At 39.3% G+C, this 21,372-nt stretch overlaps 1 protein-coding gene across 6 annotated transcripts; it reads left to right on the top strand.

Moving 5' to 3' along the window:
• The first annotated feature begins 204 nt into the window (after positions 1 to 204).
• LOC127443664 (protocadherin-10-like) lies at positions 205 to 19,946 on the top strand. 6 transcript variants are annotated; one of them, XM_051702402.1, is made up of 6 exons: positions 205 to 3,194; positions 4,101 to 4,159; positions 4,459 to 4,565; positions 15,842 to 15,999; positions 18,925 to 18,974; positions 19,091 to 19,946. In XM_051702402.1, the coding sequence occupies exons 1-6, from the start codon at positions 705 to 707 to the stop codon at positions 19,116 to 19,118; spliced, it is 2,892 nt and encodes a 963-aa protein (XP_051558362.1). In that variant the 5' UTR covers positions 205 to 704; the 3' UTR covers positions 19,119 to 19,946. The 6 variants fall into 6 exon arrangements, with proteins under 6 accessions (XP_051558362.1, XP_051558361.1, XP_051558363.1 ...); XM_051702401.1 differs by having other exon boundaries at positions 15,842 to 16,159; XM_051702403.1 differs by having other exon boundaries at positions 18,925 to 19,946.
• The last annotated feature ends 1,426 nt before the right edge of the window (positions 19,947 to 21,372 follow it).

The raw sequence follows: 21,372 nt of genomic DNA, 5'->3' as shown, positions 1-21,372 counted from the left end.
AAATCAATTCTCATTCTCCGTTTAAAGTGAGGAGCTCGGGAGTGGGGATGTGAGAGTGCACTAAGGAGGGAGCTCTGATTGACATGTCCGCGGTCCAATCAGGTGGCGCAGCGCAGGCAGTCCGGGACGCCCATTGGCTGATGGTGGCAAGAGCTTTGCCCAAAACAACGCGCCGTTGCTCACTCTCTTTGCAGAACTCGAGAAGAGGAGACCTACGGATTTCTTAGCACTCCCTGTATGTTATGTGCCATCAGAAATGTGTATAGAGAAAAGTGTTATTTATTTGCAATAATCCGAGTTGGGGATTGTTTTTATTTATTTTTTCATGAGGAACTGACTAATTCACTTTCTGGACAAAAGAGTCTGGAAAGATTTTGCTCCCCACTATTAAGGATTTGGGGCATCTGTCGGTTCTGCAATGTCTTGCTCTGACGCACGGACTACTAAATTGTGCTCTCTCTGAGACAGCGCTATAGATCAAATGGCTATAGGTCTTGCGCATATGGCGACATGGTTTCAGGCTGACGCCATACAGCACAGGGGCTTTCTCGTTTATTTGAGAAGTTGCACATTGCATATGTTTTCCTGGACAAAAGCAATGGGTAACTCCTAAGCTGTGACTGGAGAATAAACAGTGCAAAAACAGACGCGGAGAGTGTGCGCTTGAGAGAGGGAATAAAGAGGTGTGCACTTGTTGTTTGGAAATGATTTTGCTATTTCTCTTCTTCTCGGTCTTGGATGGAGGGCTATCGCAGCTGCACTTCTCGGTACCGGAGGAGCAGGAGCGCGGGACGGTTGTGGGAAATATCGCCGAAGATCTGGGGCTGGACATCACCAAACTTTCCTCGCGCCGTTTCCAGACCGTGCCTAGCTCGCGCACGCCGTACCTGGAGATAAACTTGGAGAACGGCGCGCTGGTGGTGAACGAGCGCATCGACAGAGAGGAGATATGTCGCCAGACCGTCCCGTGCCTCCTGCACCTCGAAGTGTTTTTGGAGAACCCGCTCGAGCTGTTCCGTGTCGAAATCGAGGTGATGGATATTAACGACAATCCTCCGAGTTTCCCGGAGACGGAAATCACCGTGGAGATCACCGAAAGCGCCACACCGGGCACCCGGTTCCCTGTGGAGAATGCCTTCGATCCAGATGTGGGGACTAATGCCCTGAGCACCTACGCAATCACCACCAACAACTACTTTTACTTGGACGTTCAGACTCAAGGCGACGGCAACCGCTTCGCGGAGCTCGTGCTGGATAAACCCTTGGACCGGGAGCAGCAAGCGGTGCATCGCTACGTTCTCACCGCCATGGACGGAGGGCAGCCGCAAAGGACCGGCACCGCATTGCTGGTGGTTAAAGTGCTGGATTCCAACGACAACGCGCCCACGTTCGATCAATCGGTGTACTCTGTGAGCTTGCGCGAGAACTCTCCAGTTGGCACGCTCGTTATTCAGCTGAACGCCACTGATATGGATGAGGGCCAAAACGGAGAGATTGTTTACTCTTTAAGTAGTCACAATCCGCCGCGCATTCGGGATCTGTTTAACATTGACTCGCGCACCGGGAGGATTGAAGTGACCGGCGAGGTGGATTACGAGGAGAGCAGCACCCATCAGATCTACGTGCAGGCGAAAGACATGGGAGCGAACTCCGTGCCCGCGCACTGCAAAGTTCTGGTCAAACTCATCGACGTGAACGACAACACACCGGAGATCAGTTTCAGCACCGTCACCGAGTCGGTGAGCGAGCAGGCTGCCACGGGCACGGTGATCGCTTTGCTGAGCGTCACAGACCGTGACTCCGGCGAGAACGGACAGATGACATGCGAGCTGCACGGCGAGGTGCCGTTCAAACTCAAATCGTCTTTCAAAAACTATTACACCATCGTCACGGACGGTCCGCTGGATCGCGAAAAAGCGGAGTCGTACACACTCACGGTGCTCGCGAAAGATAAGGGGGTGCCCTCTCTCTCCACGAGCAAGTCTATCAAAGTTCACGTTTCGGACGAAAATGACAATGCACCCAGGTTCATGCAGTCGGTTTACGACGTGTATGTGACGGAGAATAATGTCCCGGGCGCTTACATTTACGCGGTAAGCGCCGTGGACCCTGATGTTGGACAGAACGCCTATGTCACTTACTCCATATTGGAGTGCGAAATACAGGGTATGTCCATTTTAACCTACGTGTCAATCAACTCCGAGAACGGCTATCTATATGCGCTGCGCTCTTTCGATTACGAGCAGATCAAAGAGTTCAGTTTTATGGTGCATGCCAAGGACTCCGGTGCCCCCGAGCTAACTGCCAACGCCACCGTTAATGTCCTCATCGTGGACCAGAACGACAATGCGCCGTCTATAATTGCGCCTCTCGGCAAAAACGGCACCGCGAGGGAACATTTACCCCGATCAGCCGAACCTGGATACCTGGTGACCCGTATTGTAGCCACAGATGCGGATGATGGCGAAAACGCTCGCCTATCTTACAGCATCCTCCGGGGAAACGAGCTCGGGATGTTCCGGATGGACTGGAGAACCGGCGAGCTGCGCACCGCGCGTCGGGTGTCCAGCAAACGGGACCCTCCGCACCCGTACGACCTGTTGATCGAGGTGCGCGATCATGGGCAGCCGCCGCTCTCCTCCTCGGCGAGCATTAACGTGGTGCTCGTGGACAGCGTGGTAGTGGGCCGGAGCGGCGACCGGGGCTCTGTAAAGTCCAAAGAAGGCTCTCTGGACCTCACACTCATCCTCATCATCGCGCTCGGCTCCGTGTCCTTCATCTTCCTCCTCGCGATGATCGTGCTGGCGGTGCGCTGCCAAAAGGACAAAAAACTCAATATCTATACGTGCATGGCCGGAGACTCGTGCTGTCAGTGTTGCAGTCGCCAGGCGCGCGGACGCAAGAAGAAACTCAGTAAATCAGACATCATGCTCGTGCAGAGCACTAACGTGACAAGCACGGCACAAGTGCCGGTGGAGGAGTCCGGAAACTTCGGCTCGCACCACCAGAACCAGAACTACTGCTACCAGGTATGCCTGACACCGGAGTCCGCTAAAACCGACCTGATGTTCCTCAAACCGTGCAGCCCATCCCGGAGCACAGACACAGAGCACAAACCGTGCGGAGCAATCGTTACCGGATACACGGATCAGCAACCAGACATCATCTCCAACGGGGGCATTTTATCAAGCGAGGTTAAAAAATATATTTAATTACTTTGTTGGGTAACACTTAATAATACCTTCATTGTTAACATTCACAGACCTTAAACTTGCATATATCATACTTAGTTATTATTTAATATCAATAGGTATCATTCACATTTCAACATGTGCATTCAAATAGCTATGTCATGAAAGTGTGATTCATGTAGTTTTATTTATTGATATTGGCATGCATAATTGACTGATCTGTTAAGCAATCTGTAATATTTCTAAATTACTTTTAAATGAAAAGGTATTGTAAAGTGTTGCCATGCATTTGTTGCCATGCATCATTTGAAAAATGATATACATAAATATACAGTATTCCTGTTCATACACACATTTAACTTTTAAATCAATTAGAGTTGTTAGAGTTCCCCTTCCCATGTTTGTAATGTCAGATTGCAATCATCTGATTGCTTGTGACTCATGTAGGCTAGTGCTTTTAACAGTGAAGCTCAACCTCTGGGCTGTGGAATGCTATTTTCAGGCATTTTAATTACACTGCAACGCTTCAGGGTCAGTTACATATGTTGCCTCACAACCTGCCAACATATTTCTCCTCTTCTTCTACCGTCTTTTTTCTTAGGCAGGAGACAACCCATGTTTTCTTAAGCGAACCACCCTATCACACATGCACCATCTTACTATCCGCTGGCACTCTATGAAAGGGTGTAGCCCACTGGAGTTAAGTTAGAGTAGGGAGGGGGCGAGTGCATTGGACGGGGGTTTAAGTATGCTAAGCACACAGTCACTGGGTATCAGCGGAACAAAGGCGGTTCTATGGTTGAGGTGCTCTGGTCAGAGCAGAACAAAGAGCTGACCTGTGTTTCAATGCAAAACACAGAATGTTATAAACACTTTTTAATTACTATTTTTGACACTATTGTCTTTTAGACCAAACACCAGAGAACTGAGCTCAGTTACCTGGTGGATAGACCCCGTCGCGTGAACAGGTGAGATGATTCCCTCATTCGAACGTGTACACACACACACACACACACACACACACACACACATCATTGACGTGGCCCTTGGCAAAAATCTGACTCAGATCTGCTCGTGTCTTAGTTATGTTTGATACTACATAGCAGAAATCTGATTCAGAATTTGATATCAAATTTAATCAGCTGTCTTAACTGTAAAAAAAATAATTAAACAATCAATACTTATCTATGAAAAACTGCACTGTGAGAAAAAATTTACATAGCTCCAATTACCAAATGACTAATAAATGATGCAAATTATTTTACAGTTCAGCATTTCAAGAGGCAGATATCGTCAGTTCTAAAGACAGTGGACATGGCGATAGCGAACAAGGTGACAGCGACCATGATGCCACCAACCGTGGCCACACAGCAGGTGAGTTGATTGTCAGTTTTTTCTCGTCTGCTTTCAACACCAATATGTTATAAATTGTAGATTATATGGTGAAAGACCCTGGGGATTGAATGCTGAGGGGAATACTGGCAGAGATATGCATTGGGAAATTGTTTGGAGTGCCTGGTGTGTATTGTGGCTATAAAAGAAACGTGACAAGCCTTCGACCGATTCCAGAAGTTGCTTAATATGGGGGTACGTGGAAATTATACATCTGTCAACGAAGCTAAACAGATTTCAGTCAATGCCGCAAACAAGTCTGGTCTGTCTGATGGACAGGCTTTCTGAAGCATTTAACGAGTATTTGAAAGTTTCCACGGTAACAAACCCGAACAGCTGCCGTCACCCATCTCATATCCACCCCCAAACACAATTATTTCCCCATTCATATCAAATGCCATAAACATTTGATTCAAACACAGTGAAATGGAAATCATTCGTCTGAGGCAAATTTTATTTTATTTTGTTTATTCATTATTTATTTATGAGCTTTTATTACTTTCAAGTTCTAGATTTCATTTTAGCTTGTTTATTGATCAAGGTGGAGCCAGAGAATAGCTTTACGGCTTCGACTGGATAAGGCTCTGACTTTTTGCTCCAAAGAATCATGACATTCAGCCTTCAGTTTGGCAAACAGCTCGACAATGGGTTACCAGATATTACATATGCACTGCACACAATGGAATACAAATGCAATTGGTGGTTTGCAATGAGCGTGGGTTTGGAGATTGCATTTGAGGCAGCTACAGTATGAGGCAACTTTACTGTAGGAGGGCTTTTGATATGATCCTTTCGGTGTTGGGGGGGGGGGGGATCATAACATAAGAATGAAGAAAGGGGAAGAGGGAGAGACATTGAGAATTTTTTTCAAAGCTTATTAGAGCGTCAAAGAGGTAAAAAGAGATGTGTGTGTGTGTGTGTGTGTGTGTGTCCTTTTCCTCACTGCTCTCCTCTGGGTGTGTCTTGGCAAGCTCGCTGTTTCTGCACTCTCTTTTCAATACCTGTCTCCGCATTGCCAATTATCACAGCAAAGTTAAGATGAAGGCATGGGACACGGACGGGGGTAGTACCACTGCATTAACAACCACTTACATACACACCGAGACACACACCCACTATCTCCTTCACACATCCCTACCTTGCCTACTTTTGTTCTTACAGCATCAATTTGGAGATATCAGTCTAAATTAAGAGAAGCCCAGCCAAGAGACACTGCAAGATAGCAAGAGAGGAAGAGGAAACGGGAGAGCGTGAAGGGTTTTAAGTGAGATGAGCTGGGGCCGAGGGGAGGGGCCTCCTTTTAGATGACTGTTATATCTGAATTTGTTTGCAAAGAGACAGAGGCGTGACAAATTGCACAATAAGATTAACATGAGTGAGCGATAGATTGATGATTATCTATAAATGAGGAGCGCGTGGGGATGACGTTAATCAAATCAATTCTGTCACTGTAATTTAATGCAATCAGATCCCCATCAGAGCAACTCCTTCCTTCACACACGTACACACATAAGCACAGATAGTAATATATGGCACAGATGGCAATAGTGAAAGCCAGTGTTGTGGAAGGTACTTTGAAACTGTAGCTTCCCAATATTCAATGCAATATTCTCTTCAAACTGTTGCTTGTATATATACATATATATATTAATCAGTTAATCAGTAATTTCTGTAATTTGTTGTACAGCAGTATTTATTTGACACAAAAACAATTAGGATCTCAATTATGGTGACAGCATTAAACTTAAACATATAACTACACTTACAAACAACTGATACAATTAGAAAGCACCCTTATTTACATAAATCAGTTGAAAATACAGTGATGAGTGAATGCAGGCCATGATCCCAAAATGATGGCTCATTGTGGGATGCAGATTTTTGAGGAAGAGGGTTTTGAAGTTGATGTCATCTTCCATAAGCAACAGCATTTAAGCAATATTTCACTAGATAGAAAATGCAGCGCAATGACTCAACTGAATCAGGGGCCGGGCTGTTTGCATGAGCTTTCTGGATGATGTTTCATTTTATTTTTTTATTTTTTTTTCCCCTTTTTCTCCCAATTTGGAATGCCCAATTCCCAATGCGCTCTAAGTCCTCGTGGTTGCATAGTGATTCGCCTCAGTCCGGGTGGCGGAGGACGAATCCCAGTTGCCTCCGCGTCTGAGACAGTCAACCCGCACATCTTAACACATGGCTTGTTGAGCGCGTTGCCACGGAGACATAGCGCGTGTGGAGGCTTCACGCCATCCACCGCGGCATCCGCGCTCAATTCACCATGCGCCCCACCGAGAACAAACCACATTATAGCGACCACGAGGAGGTTACCCCATGTGACTCTACCCTCCTTAGCAACCGGGCCAATTTGGTTGCTTAGGAGACCTGGCTGGAGTCACTCAGCACGCCCTGGGATTCGAACTAGCGAACTAGCGAACTAGCGAACTCCAGGGGTGGTAGCCAGCGTATTTTACCACTGAGCAACCCAGGCCCCCGATGGTTCATTCTTTTGATTGTTGTCTCAGCTAGCCTGGGTGTAAAGCAGCATTTGCAATAAAATCTCATACTATATGACTGCTGTAGGTTCAGTAGTTCGTATGTTAATGTAATCTTATGTTGAAGCAGTAAACGTATATGGCTTGCTGTCCTTATACTGGAGGGCTCGGAGCTCGAGACTCGACTCGAGTCCTGATTACCCCCCCAGACTTTACTTATTTAGATAATGAATCTAGAGGATAGGTGGTGATGGGGTGGAGGTGGGATGTCAGGAGAGTTGTCACAGGAAGTAGGTAAGCAGCGGCTTATATACTCCTGCTCCTGGGCTGTGATTTGTCAGATTAAAATTAACATGCACCTCCCAAACCTCTGTTAATTAACTCCATTTGTTACTGCAAAAGCTACGCTAAAAACAGTTACTGTCATGCTACTGAAAAATGCAGGAAAAGGAATTGTTCACCCAAAAATGAAAATTCTATCATAATTTATTCCAAACCCAAATGAATTTCTTTCTTATGCGGAACACAAAATGAGACATTATAATGAATATTCCTGTCTTCTCTCAAAGCATTCATGAACATGCAACAGATATCAAGATTTTCACTAAAAATGACTTACATTTCAGGTTGTTTTTAACCAAAATCATATGGTGTAAATATTGTATGTCTTCAGAAGATTTGGAATGTGATGCAAAATTCTAAAGAGCTTAAACCACTATCAAATGCCATTGTGTTTAAAAGACTTGATATTCATTAAAACAATTTATTATGTGTTCTGCAAAAGAAAGAAAGTCATACTGTTTTGGGAAATATGCGGGTGAATCAATGATGACAGAATTGTAATTTATTAGTTAGACGTTTGCAAAATCCCATTCAGATGTTTAGGAAACTATCATTCTGAACACTAGCATTCTCTGAAAGACATTTAATAACCTAAAATGTACAGATTTTCTCCAAAGCCTAGCAGAATCTCTCGTCCTCTGCATGTGAGCTCAGGTCTTTGGCCGACCTGAAGACAGGTGTTCAGAAGGGAAATTCTCCTCATCAGGGCTTTGCCAGTGTTTTTCCATTTTCGTTCTGATGCTTTTGCACACCATTGATAAAAGATGTGATGAGGTCTTCAGAAGAGAAAATGCAAGAGAAGCGGAAAGAGACAAAAGTAACACACACACATTGTGGGATGCGGATCTCCTCCTGATGGGGAACAGCTTAGTTAGTCAGTGTATGTGTATTCAACACAGCCTCTCTCACTCTCTCTCTCTCTCTCTCTCTCTCTCTCACACACACACACACACACACTTTCTAGATGTTTGCAGCCCCAGAGTCCAGTATCTTCTCAAATCATTAATGGTTTCAATAAAGCTCCTGGCCAGTGGCCACACTCAGGATGTCTAATATCTATTGAGTACAGGCCTAATATTGTAGGATTCCACAGACAATTATGTAAATATCCTGTGGTGGGACTTAATGAATGACTGAATTCATTTATTTATTTGCTTCAAAGTGCAGGTTTTAAAGCTGATGTGTGTAATTTTTTCGAAGTTAAAATTCTCTCTCATATTCCATCTTAATCTGCAGAGGCAAACTGCAAGTAAGCCAAGCTTTGGCTTGACCAATGGTGTGATTTTGAGGTGAGACTATCTGTTTGTACAATTAATGCAAGACCGGGAGAGTTTTCTGGAGTTTGTTTGAGAACAGCGATTATTTTTGCAATTACATTTAGTGATGATAGTGGTTTTCTGAACAATACAACAGCATTTCTACAATTTCATATAGCTCTTATCCGCTCTGTTAATCTGCTCCCAGTTAAACTAAAAGCCAATTTTGACTGTTTTTTAATTGTTCTACTTTTTTTTAAATTAAACCATAAAATCCTTAAAGTCGTCCACGTCCACAACAGATGACACATGTTTATTTTCTTTTTATCTGATGAGCAGTACTGTTGGACAAAAGAAAGATAAGGCCAAACATCAGCCTGAATTCTGCATATAGCTCAAACCTGATGGAAAACCTGGAAATATCAGAGAATTTTTAAATATGGATTTCCAGTCATGCAAAAGTCGTGAATTTTTGGTAACAGTTCACAATAAGGCTTTATTCGTTAACATTAGTAAATGCATTTAACAATTACTTTTTACAGCATTTATTATTCTTGGTTAATGTTAATTTATCAAAATACTATAAAATACTAAAATACTATTTATTGTTAGTTCATGTTAGTTCATATTGCATTAATGTTAAAATATAAAACTTTTTAATTAAAAAAAATGGTATAAGTACAAATTAATATTAATCAAGATTAATAAATGTTGAAGTATTGATCATTGTTAGTTTATGTTAACTAATGTTATGAAATACATCCTACTGTAAAGTGTTATTGAAATTTCAATAGTAAATATACATTTTTCAAGTTATGCTATGCTTTAAAGTGCAGTCTGAATATTTTTTATTTTTTTAAATCCTAGTAATCCAAGCACTGGAAAAATCATAGAAATTCATTGGTCAAAAGGTGTTGGAATCTATTTTTGTTTCTTTATAAACCTTTTTGGTTACACTTTATTTAGTGTCCTTTTTACAGTGCATTTTAGATAAATGTTAAAACTCCTATTGACTTAAAATGTCAGTTATAATTTCATCGTAATATTCACTTAAATGTGACTGGTCTTGCATTTGTATAATGATTTATGATTGTTCTTTTCTTTCTTACATCTAATCAACAATATATGGCTGCCTTTACACTGCAAAGGTGGCACAAAAGGCACATTATGTGTTAATTCTCTTAAAAAGCTTCCAGATAACTAGATGCATACTGAGTGTTATGACAACAGGAGGTGGCTCTGATGCACCAGTTCATTAATGCAGAGTCAAAGCACACTGTTATTTCCTTCAGGATATGCGAATCTAGTTGTTTATTGTGTTATTCAGATACTGTTCATTTCACCTACAAAAGCAAGCAGGCCTTACATGTCCCGTTTCTCTGTGTCTGACAGTTACATAGATGTGAACTTCATGCTGTGAGCTTCTGTCTTCTCACTCTGTGGGGACATTTAGGGACCACTGGTATAATTACATTGAGTTTCATTGTACACAGTCATGTTATCTGTGTACTTGATATAGATGATGTCACAAAGGATTCAAAAGATTAATGTCTTCATGTACACTCTGTCCATATATATATATATCACACTGATATTATGATCAAATATCAGAGCTGGTAATTTGTGAAAGTGATTTATGGACATCTCAACACATCTGAGCTGTTGTGAGAGTTGAGTATGAGCTCAGATGTTGAGACTGTTAGATCAGAAGGGTTGCATAATCCGTCGGAAAGAAAAATCACAAAATAGGTCTCTTTGCAACCTTGATCACACGGGAAGTCGGCATGCTGTTTCCAAAAGTTCTGGTACCCTAGGATCGGCAACAGTATGCCGACTCTCTGACATGCCCTATCTCCCATCGGACATATTTGGAACGGCTCAACAACAATTACTTTCCCTCGTGGCACGACTGTTAGCGCATTGCGTCAGTTGCATGGGAGACCACAGTAAATCCCCATTCAAAACGAGGAGGTTGCATTTTTATCTCTAACATTGCATTTTGTCTCTACTAATGGTTATGGTTAGATTTGGGTTTTGGTTGGGGGGTAGATTAAATAAAATAAAAATTGATCTTCATTGTTTTACACCCTGTTCAGCTGAGAATAATTATATTTACAACTGGCTTCTGCCAACCTCTCCTGGATATAAATGGATGTCACACTTGTTTATATGCTCTGAAACACTTACTGCTTTAGCCTCTGGAGGCAGTGTTTTCAAATTCGGTCAACGTATACCGATTTCGGCTAAAGAAAAATCGGTGCACACTTGCCGAATTTTATGTGAGATCAGGCTGCTCTTTAATATCTCAACTGCTTCTCCTAGACAGAATTGAGATGGAGCGCAAATGGAGACTTTTGCTTAAGCATTGTGCTTTTCAGATTTCTCTCCTAAGAAAAAGATATCAGTAATCTCATGTCTCTTCTAGAGTTTTAGAAGAGATCTCAACAATGTGACAAATAGTGCTCAATTTGCAATGTCTACAATCAAAAATCAGAGATTTCAATCTGAACTCAAATTATCAATCTGATCCAAATTATCTGAGCTATGCTATCCACATCAGCTCTACATTCTTACTGTATGCCAACAATTGTGTCATTCATGCAAATTTGTATATATACCCTAAGAAAACACTTCTACTCCTACTTTATAAAAGAGCAAGCTCTGAGCACTAAAATTGTCCTCTGGGAAGTCATTTTTAATTAAACTCTGACAGTATGTGTGTTGGCATGTAAGGCAAAGAAACTGTATTTATTTTGTGCAAATAACTTTATGATTCCAGCAATCCTTGTAACCAATTATCATGCTGTGCCTTTTCTTTGTTGTCCAGCAAATGAAAGAGGCATCACAAACAAGCTTTAAAAACAAATTTATCAGTACACTACATAACCAGATACTTTGATCATGAAATAACGCTTTGTCGTTTATTGAAGTCCCCTCAAGCGAAACTAATCAGCACAAAACTCTGGGTCAGCACATTTTATCTAATGCACTTTATGTATATATCTGCAGGTCTCAAAGCCACACTAATAGCATGTATCCTGGTCATCTACGCAAATCATTACAATAGTTTGACTCTAATAAAGCATTATTATTCATGGTGTCTCATCCATGAATCCCTGCATACACACATATTGCATGGTCAGGTTTATCAGTAGGGCTGATTTGTCTAACTAGGTCCTTTGATCTCACTCTGAAAAGCCTTCTGCCACAAGGAATTAAAGATTAGAGATTGGCCTGGCATGCATCCACCCCCTTCTCTACCTTCTTCTGTCTGTCTTTGTCTTTGGCCCTCTGTTTCGCATTTCCCATATCAGCCTACAAACTCTTTCATCCTGCCCTCTAGATCTTATGCCCTCACCCTCTCCTCCTAAAACTCAAAATTTATTTTGTTTTTGTCATGCCTTCTATCGTTTTACCTCCACAAAGATAACTTTTATGTCTAATTCAGACCCAGACAGGATATTCTTTCACATTTTCTGCATGTATTTTGAGGGACAGTCTGTAGAATTCTGTGGAAGGGATTTAAACATAATGAAATGTATTAAATGGTACTGATAGTACTACACTATTTTTGGTAGCTGAACACATAATGAAATTAGGCAAAATATGTATTAAACAAATAAGCAAGTGATCTGGAAGGCGTAGAACATTTATCAATGACAGATGTCGCAATTCTGCAGAAATCTATGAAGGTTTCTGCGGAGTTCTGCGTGCACAGATTCTGACTGGGCCTAATTTCACTCTTTCTATTATATATATGCTCTTTGCTCTGTTTTGGGGGGAGCAAGAAAGGTGACTATGATTTGCCAACTACAAACGAACAGGAATGAACAGGAACCAAACAAATTGCAAAAATGTTGTTGGTTCTGGAACTAAATTTTTGTCAAACTCTATCCTTAGGCTACATCCACATTAATCTGAATACAATTGGAAAAGGCATTTTCATTTTTGAAATGCTCTCCGTCCACACTGTCATTGTTAATAATTTTCCAAAAGTTACTTGTCCACACTAACACGTATGAAAACTCTTAAATCCTCTTACTACGTTCTATGTAAGGTCCGAAATGCAACTGTCCTCATGTTCCATCGCTGGACACCAATTCCAAGTAAACTTCCTGTCGCCTTTGAAAGGATGTACGAAGTAGCATTTATCTTTAATAACGCTATTAAAGTGAATAGCAGGCACAACAACGCCGCTAGCCTACAACATGGGCTGCCATTTGATTGTTTTGGGTTGAAAAGATCACGACAACAAATATGGCATCATTTTTAGATATCGCCATTTTCCCCATCCACACTACAACAAGAAGACGGCGTTTTAAAATTTATCCGCTTGGAAGAGCGTGTTCGAAAAGCTCTTTTTGTCAGTGTGGACGGAAGGCCAAGACATAGAGAAAAATATGTGTTTTCAAACGAAAATGTATTAGTGTGGATGTGGCCTTAACCCCAAACCTATCCTGACCATTTTTCCTTGTTCAGAATTCTAACATGTATCCCCAACCCAGATTCCAAGCTTAGAAAGTAAACCACACCTATTGCCAGTGCCACAGTTAAAGTTGACATGAAACGGTGTTTATAATCAATTTACATGTGTAATTGAAACCTATTTCTAAGTGCAACAGGATATTCAAGAAAATCTTTTGAGTGGTACTTGATTTTTCCAATGAGAATTGATTGGATCATAAAAAGTCGTTTTAGTGGTTGGGGCGTCATCTGAAAAGGAAAATTATTTAGGTCAAAATTCCATATAATATCCCTTTGGCACCATGAATCATTCACAAAAAGATAAGAAATGTGTATTAAGAATGATAAATTTGATTTCATGTTGATTTTCAGATGAATGTTCCAGGATAAAAAAAAAAGTTTAGCTCAATATACAACATTTTTTGCATATGTTGATAACCACACAAAAAAAAAAAAATTTATCTGTCCAAACAATAATTTATTGGACTGGCCCCATTCATGTTCATTGTAAGTGCCTTACTGTACCTGCAATCTTTGCTTTTCTTTAAGATAAAGAGGAGTCTCTCCCTTAAAATCAGAGGGGAATGGTAGATAAGAGTGTTGTTTAAGTCCCAATCCCCATCCTTACCATAACCATAACTTTGAAATCTGATTGTTGATGAAATGTTGCTAGTGACCAACAAAAGTGTTGGTCCATGAATATCCAGCTTAATGAAATTACGGTGATCGAAGGACATAGGAACTACACGAATGAGAGCATGCAATAGCCACTTGGCCACAGCTCTGACCTCATTTCTCCCTCATTTCCTCAATTTTTCATCTTTATTCATGCACTCATCTTCTCCTTTCTCAATTTTGAGTTGGTCTTGAAGTGCTCTAAATACCCAAAACGGTTTAACTGAGCCTACATTATCTTTATCTGGTCTTTATCCAAAACCACAGTTTCAAGCTTTTTTTAGGGTTCACCATGACACCACACTGCTCTCTGCCCCTCATTTTCATTTATTTCTCTTTCAAGCTCCCTTTCTTTCTTTTCCTCTGAAACCAGCTAATTATCCTGCTCTGTGTAGTCATTAGACAAAAAGCATGAGCGTGCATGCACAAGTGTGTGTTTTGGAGGATGGTTTCTCCCTGTGGTGTTAGTTTTAGTTGTGTTGCAGAGCATTTGAATGAGGGACTTGATAGACCCTCAAATAAGAGACTTGGTGAAATTAACAGCATGAAAAGAGCATGCAAACATCACAGCAGATTCATTTAATAACAGGCGGCGGGAGGGACACGGTGAGGCAGAAGGGGAGAAACAAAATGCTAGAGAGTTCACTGCTTTGTGTATATAACTATCCTTCTTTCAGAAGGCCGCCAGTCAATTACAGTGCTTTGCTGAAGCCTGACAATGACCGCAGTGGCTGATTATAAAACAAGTAAAAAGCTTGCAATGCTTTACTGTCTGTCTGTTTAAATAATCATCTCCATTGGAAAATGAATAATTTCAGACTCTGTGCTCTGGATAATTCATAGTAATTTTGCCTTTATCTTTTTTTTTTCTCTTTGTGTTACTGTTGACACTGAATTGTTAAACAGAAGAGCAGGGAATAAAGTGAAAGCAGAAAATCTGGTAGTGTGTGAAAGTGTTTGGCCTCCTCAGAGCATCTGTTGGCTAAACAAAGCTCAGCACATGGACACAGGAATGAGAATGCTCCCACGCAAATGCTAATTTAGCTTGTTTTAGAATTATGCATGGATTTCACAGTCTTTTTTGTATTATATCATCAGAGAAGATGATTTCTGGCAATATAACAAAATTAGGTCTTTGGTTATGCTGAAATGTTAGGGGTGTCTTGTCAAGGCATTGATATGCTGTCACTAAGGTGTTGCTATGTGGTTGTTAAGGCATTTTGAGTGGTTGCTATGGCTTTGCCAGGTGGTTGCTAGGTTGTTATGGGTGGTTTCTTACTGGTCTTAGTCAAAAGTAGCTACTCACACCCAAGTCTGGCCTGTAGATAAACACTTTCCTCATCAAGTTGCACAATTTGAGGCATTCATGTATATGGTTTCATTCATTTTTCACTTACCCCTGTGTTCTTATAACCCTATATGACTTTGTTTTTTTTCTTAACACAAAGGGAGAAATCTATGACCTGCCATAACCTGACAGCAAATGACATGCGATAAAAGGAATATTTTCTATGGTAATCAGAGTTTTTGTCCTAACCAAAAGTGGCGAACGATGATATTGTTCTCTTGTTTCCTATTTTCGGCATTGCGTGGGACCCGCGGGTAACTCCATCCACTGTGAACTGGCACCGGTCCAAAAATGTTCAAAAAATAAGGCTGGGCATAAAAATGCATAAATGGAAGAAACGCAAGAAATTTCACAATTTCTCCCTTTGTGTTAAGAAAAAGAAAAAGTAATATAGGGTTAAAACAACACAGGGGTGAGTAAACAATGATGGAATTTTCATTTTTGGCTGAACTATCCCTTTAAAGGAATTGTTTTTCAAAAATGAAATTCTGTCATTAATTATGTGAATATGAATAAACCCCTAACCTTAAAGCTGAAGTGTGTAATTTCTACGCCACTGATCGGAATTGCAAAAATAAATTTGTTTTAAAAAGCACCATTAATTATACATTCTGTCTGTTGGTGTACACTTTAATTGTGTGCTGCTAGTGCAGACCTTTTCTTTATTATCTCTCTCCACAGGAGCTGATCTTTTCTCCAACTGTACTGAGGAGTGTAAGGCTCTGGGTCACTCTGACCGTTGCTGGATGCCCTCCTTCATGCCTGGCGACAGTCGCCAAGGTGCCGATTACCGTAGCAACCTGCACGTCCCGGGAATGGACGCTGTGCCAGACACTGAGGTACTGGAGAGCGTGCTTCCTGGCGATGCGTGCAATCGGGCCGATGATAGATCATTCTCTACGTTCGGCAAAGACAAGTCACACCACGGCATGCTCATACACCACGAGCTACACACACTCTTACCAAGGGCCCGAGCGCCATACAAACCCAACAATCTGTGTGAGTACTCGCTCAAAGTGTACGAATTCTGAAACCGCCAGATCTGATCTGTTCCAAATATAACCCATGGCTCTGTTTGTACAGAATTATTTATATTTCTAAAAAAACAAAAAAAACAATGTAATCATATTTCTCAAAAAACACTTTCTTGACGTATTCTGTCACTATCCAATTTGTTATCCCCTTTCCTTCAAAAAATGAAATCAATCAATCAATCAATAAATCAATAAATGTATAATATATGGACATATCAATAAAGGACTTTTTTGAGTGAAATTGTGGAGTTGTGTCCAACATTCTGTCCTCCCCCCTGCCCTCTAAATTCTCCCACCCAAAGAATTTAATGGCACTGGTGAATGAATGTGCCATTACAGATTTGCTTATTGGCTAATAAAGGCTGAACTTCCAACTAAAACAATTAATCCTACATAATATACACTGTGTGCTGTGACTTTTCCTTAAGCTGAAATCTATGTACATAATCTTTAAAGCATGGTATGCCTATGCAATTCATATCTCACCACATTGGTAACACGTATGTATATCTTTATATTTAATGCATAAGTCTGTAGATATAGTTATAAAGGTATTTAATGCATTATAATGCATTCATTATCACTTTGGTGATAATAAATATTACAATTAGTTATATATTCTTGTGTATAATTGTTTCAACAGGTATAATACATTATAATACTTAGCAATTCATAGTTATATCATTAAAAAACACATGATCAACACCAAATTCCATGTTTTATTTTGTGTTTTAATGCTTAATTGTGCAAACATAATTAGGTGAATATTGTAATTTACTACAACAGTGGTAACAAAACGTATGAAAAGATCATTTTCATTACAATGTGTTTGATAAGGCATTAAGAATACCTTTATAATGGATTTTACACTATACAAAGACCGCAAGAAAAGTTATTTTAACATCATTACATGGTTTTACATTTCACATAGCCACTATTTAGCGCATTTACATCTGTGGTATCAATCATGGTGCATGTTTATGTCAGTGTACACACAAAACACAACATGCCATATGGAATTACTATATAACTGTAATAACATCCATATAACATGTTTTTTGCTCTGGTGTAAACATTATCCAGAATGTATATGCATTAGTGACCAAATCCTACAATATTTACCTGTTTTTCTGCCATATTGTCATACATTGTAACCCTGTCTATTCTAATTACCATATGTCACAGCTCGACTTTAATCACACTTGTGACAGCAGTCAAAGCATCCTGCCTCCTCGCCTCTGACTATAGTATGTAAACTGTGGTGGTGTGTATGCTCGCAGCAGCTGATATTATCCTGCTCTTTGGCATTTCAAAGACATCTGTTTTAATTTAGTACGTACTAGGGTTGCAGCGGTATGAGATTTTCATGGTACGATAACTGTCTCCGAAAATATCACGGTTTCATGGTATACGGTGTTATACAATTATTATTATCAGTTTCAATGACCCTTAAAGGAGTGAAACAGAAGGGTTTTTTTTTTTTTTTTTTGGTTGAACAAATGCTTTATTATAATTGAAACTATTTTTTTTTTGTTTGTTTTTTTTTTTAATGGAAGTATGTGTAAAAAAAAAAAAGTCTCCCTTTTGAAAATAAATAGAATAAATAAGAAAGCTAACATAATTATAATAATAAACCAAATTATAAACATGATAAAAAAAAAATTGCATGTAACTATAACATGTTATATAACTAAAGCATGTTAGTTTACATGTTAGCATAGCATGTTAAATTAAATACTAAATTAAAAATAACAGCTGTGTAAGCTTTTAAAGTAATGTCCTATGATTATTAACAATTAACATATACTGTAGGTGCATGACAGCACAGCCAGACTGCTCCTGTCTGTACCTTTAACTCAGTGGTTCTCAACTGGTTTTGCTTCAGGACCCAGATTTTACATTGGAAATCAAATGGTGATTCACCATAGTAAAAACGTAGCCTGTATTTAATGTATCCTGGGTCACATTTCCTTTTATGTTGCATAGTTTTGGTCAAAGCAAGAATGTTCTTGACTGTACTTCAGCATGCCGGTGACTCGGCTGTAGGCACGATTATGAGCATGATATTCCTTTTATGCAACAGTTCTGTGAACAAGAAATTGAGTATCTTACATTTTCTAGACAAAATATGGCCAGTTTCTGTATTTTGTTCATTTTTGCTCCTCCACGAGAACAGTTACAAAAGAAGTCAAAGCAAAATCAACCAATGCATGTCACATAGCAAACCAGGCTGATAGCCTGTCAAGAACAGTGAACACAGACTCACAAGCGTTAATCCCATAAAAGTGATATGTTACATTTTAAGTTAAAATTATATATATATATATATATATATATATATATATATATATATATATATATATATATATATATATATATATACACACACACACAAAATAATGTTAATAGTATTAAAATTACTATAAATTATCATCATGTTACATTTTACCTCCAGTGCATGATATCATGTATGTTTGTGTCCGTTGCTTTATCTGCCTGCTAAATTCCACTGTAATCACACAAACACGTAATAGCATCATTACATCCAAAGACAGCCAAGTCGTAAAAATCTTCCAGAGAAATGTTTTGGTGGTGCGCAGATAAACGTCACTACATTGATGTTCCCTTGGGAGATTGGGCAAAATTTAGGAAAAAAATATGTAAACATTGGTAAGAATGAAGAGTGCAATTTGATTTAACAATCCCCGTGTTCTCTGCTCTATCCTATAGCACGCAAAAGGATTTCCTAGCACCTTCCGTGTGGACATTCCTGAAAAAGCGTGAGTTTGCACAGTAACTCAACCGGCCAAAAGCATCAAGGGGTTTCTTTTTTTTCTTTTTTTCTTTTTCTTTTTTTACTAAACTCAATAATCACGGCCGATTTGGTTGTTCCCAGCTCTGTTGGATGCCTGGAAACCGATTAAATTGGATGCAATCCGATGATGTAAAGACCCTGAGAATTCTCAGCAGGACTGAGAAACCTTGCCAAATTTCCTCCAAAAAACTGGAAGAGAAGAGGGAAGAACAGAGGGGGGATTTAGAGTGACGGAGAGACAAAAGGAGAAAAATGGATTATCAATGGACATGGATGTTTTCTCTCACTCTGTCCTTTCTGTGATCAATGTGTCTCTGTTTACAGTTCACTGTAAACTATACCAACTATCTGAGCCCTTTACCCATTTCTACACGTGCACACACACACATACATATTGTACAAAGAGCCGCCCAAACAATGTGCATTATAAATTCAACTATTCGTTTTAGACTTGACTGTTTTCTAGTCATTTCTTTTATTTTTTCTTCTTAATCAGTGTGGTCAAGTGTTTCTTCTGGAGCTACTATCTATAGAAAAAGTGTGAAAGTGGGGGACAACAAATGAAAAGGAAAAAGTAAAAAATTAAAAAAAAAAAAAAAATGGAAGATTATGTCCTCTCATTGACTTACGAATACTTCATCAGACATTGTGGTTATATTCACGTGCAAGTATGTACTGTTCTCTTTTAAAGCTTCAAATAACTATATATATATATATATATATATATATATAGATATATAGATATATGTGTGTGTGTGTGTGTGTGTGTGTGTAAGTATGTATGAATGTATATGTATATATTATATAAATATAATATATATAAATATACTTTTTTTCTGAACCTGTGTAGCCCAGTGGATAGTTTCCTAAATGCCATATTGCCATAAACAATACAAAGTTCTGAAAAGACTTGCATTAAAATTGGGGCTTCAAAATGTATTGCCTCTCTGTGAATCAGAGCAGAATCATATTATGCTTTAGTTAATTTTATGTAATTCTATCTGAAACACACACATAGCAAATGATATACAATATAGGGGAGACCAGGGCAAGCTGTCACACTTTTTACTCCATTGAATATTTCTCAGGTCAGGTTTGTCTTTGAAAGTGAATTTCTTGGAAACAGCATCAAAAAAGTTTCTGAACATTTCCACCGTCATTGCTCAGGAAAAATGATATAGTTAATTTGACCTTTATTAATGACAACATGCCCCAATAGTAGGGGTGTGAATCTTTGGGTTGAAAGCGAATCGATTCGATTCATGATTCATACGTTTTTGATTCGATTCAAAACGATTTTTTGAAAATTCTATTCGATTCACAATGAAATTCGATTAACATAATATTTTTTTTTTTTTTTTTTTTATGCATTTACAGGATTCTTTAAATACTCCCCCTAATGTGTCTTAGGCAAGAAAAAGAAGACAAAATACTTAAGGGAGTTAATTGCACCAAAAGCAGCTTGAAAGAAAACACATTAAATACAAGTACATACAGGATTCTTGGAATACAACAGAGTGCAACGTGCCGTTAAAATATTTTAGAATCAATCGTAACTACAAAAGTATTCCCTATATTACAATAACAATTCCATGATTTTTAAAAATATTATTAATTTGCATGACTTTTCCAGGACTGGAAATTTTTTTTTTTTAATTCCCTGATATTTTCAGGTTTTTTATGACCATAGGAACCCTGAATCAGTAAAACAATCCAAATATTACAGCATTAAAGTAACATCATATGACTACATTCAGTTTCTTCAAGGCCTCATATACAAATAGGGAGAGAGAAAAGCAATATCGATGATGACTTCAACTTATTTGTTTTCTGCACACAAAGTCCCCAACTAAACAATGATACCAGTAAAATGGCACTTTTTATCTTTTAGAAAAAAAAGTTTAACCGCAATGACAGCATTTTATTTCAGTAGTGGCCACACAAAGGCTGCACTTTAAAATGTAGGCAGCTGACTTGCTGCCTAATCAGTTAATGGCTTAACCGACAGCATTTTTGGATGAATAGAATTATTAAAGAAACTGGTATTAGTACAGTTTGAAAAGCATTTTATTTTCATCCTACCTTTGTATACAGCCTCCGTAGGCAGCATTTTCCAGTTTTCAGATGCAGCCAATGAGTTGGGAGTTGTACAATGCTTTGAGTGTGTTTCAATCGAGACAAGAGCATGAGCTGCAAATTGCTCATGTGATTCTCAGTGGCCATTCTGAGTAGAGATCAAACACGAGGTGCTCAAAAGCTGCTCAGAAAAAGTTTCTGTGGAGACGCCGCACATGTCTCCAATAAAACACATTTGTAACTTATTAAATATTGATATATTTTAAAATATTGTACGTTGATTTGTC

This window comes from Myxocyprinus asiaticus, chromosome 7 (assembly GCF_019703515.2).
Source record: "Myxocyprinus asiaticus isolate MX2 ecotype Aquarium Trade chromosome 7, UBuf_Myxa_2, whole genome shotgun sequence".
Classification (NCBI taxonomy): Eukaryota; Metazoa; Chordata; class Actinopteri; order Cypriniformes; family Catostomidae; genus Myxocyprinus; species Myxocyprinus asiaticus.
This window is presented reverse-complemented; position numbering and strand designations above follow the sequence as displayed.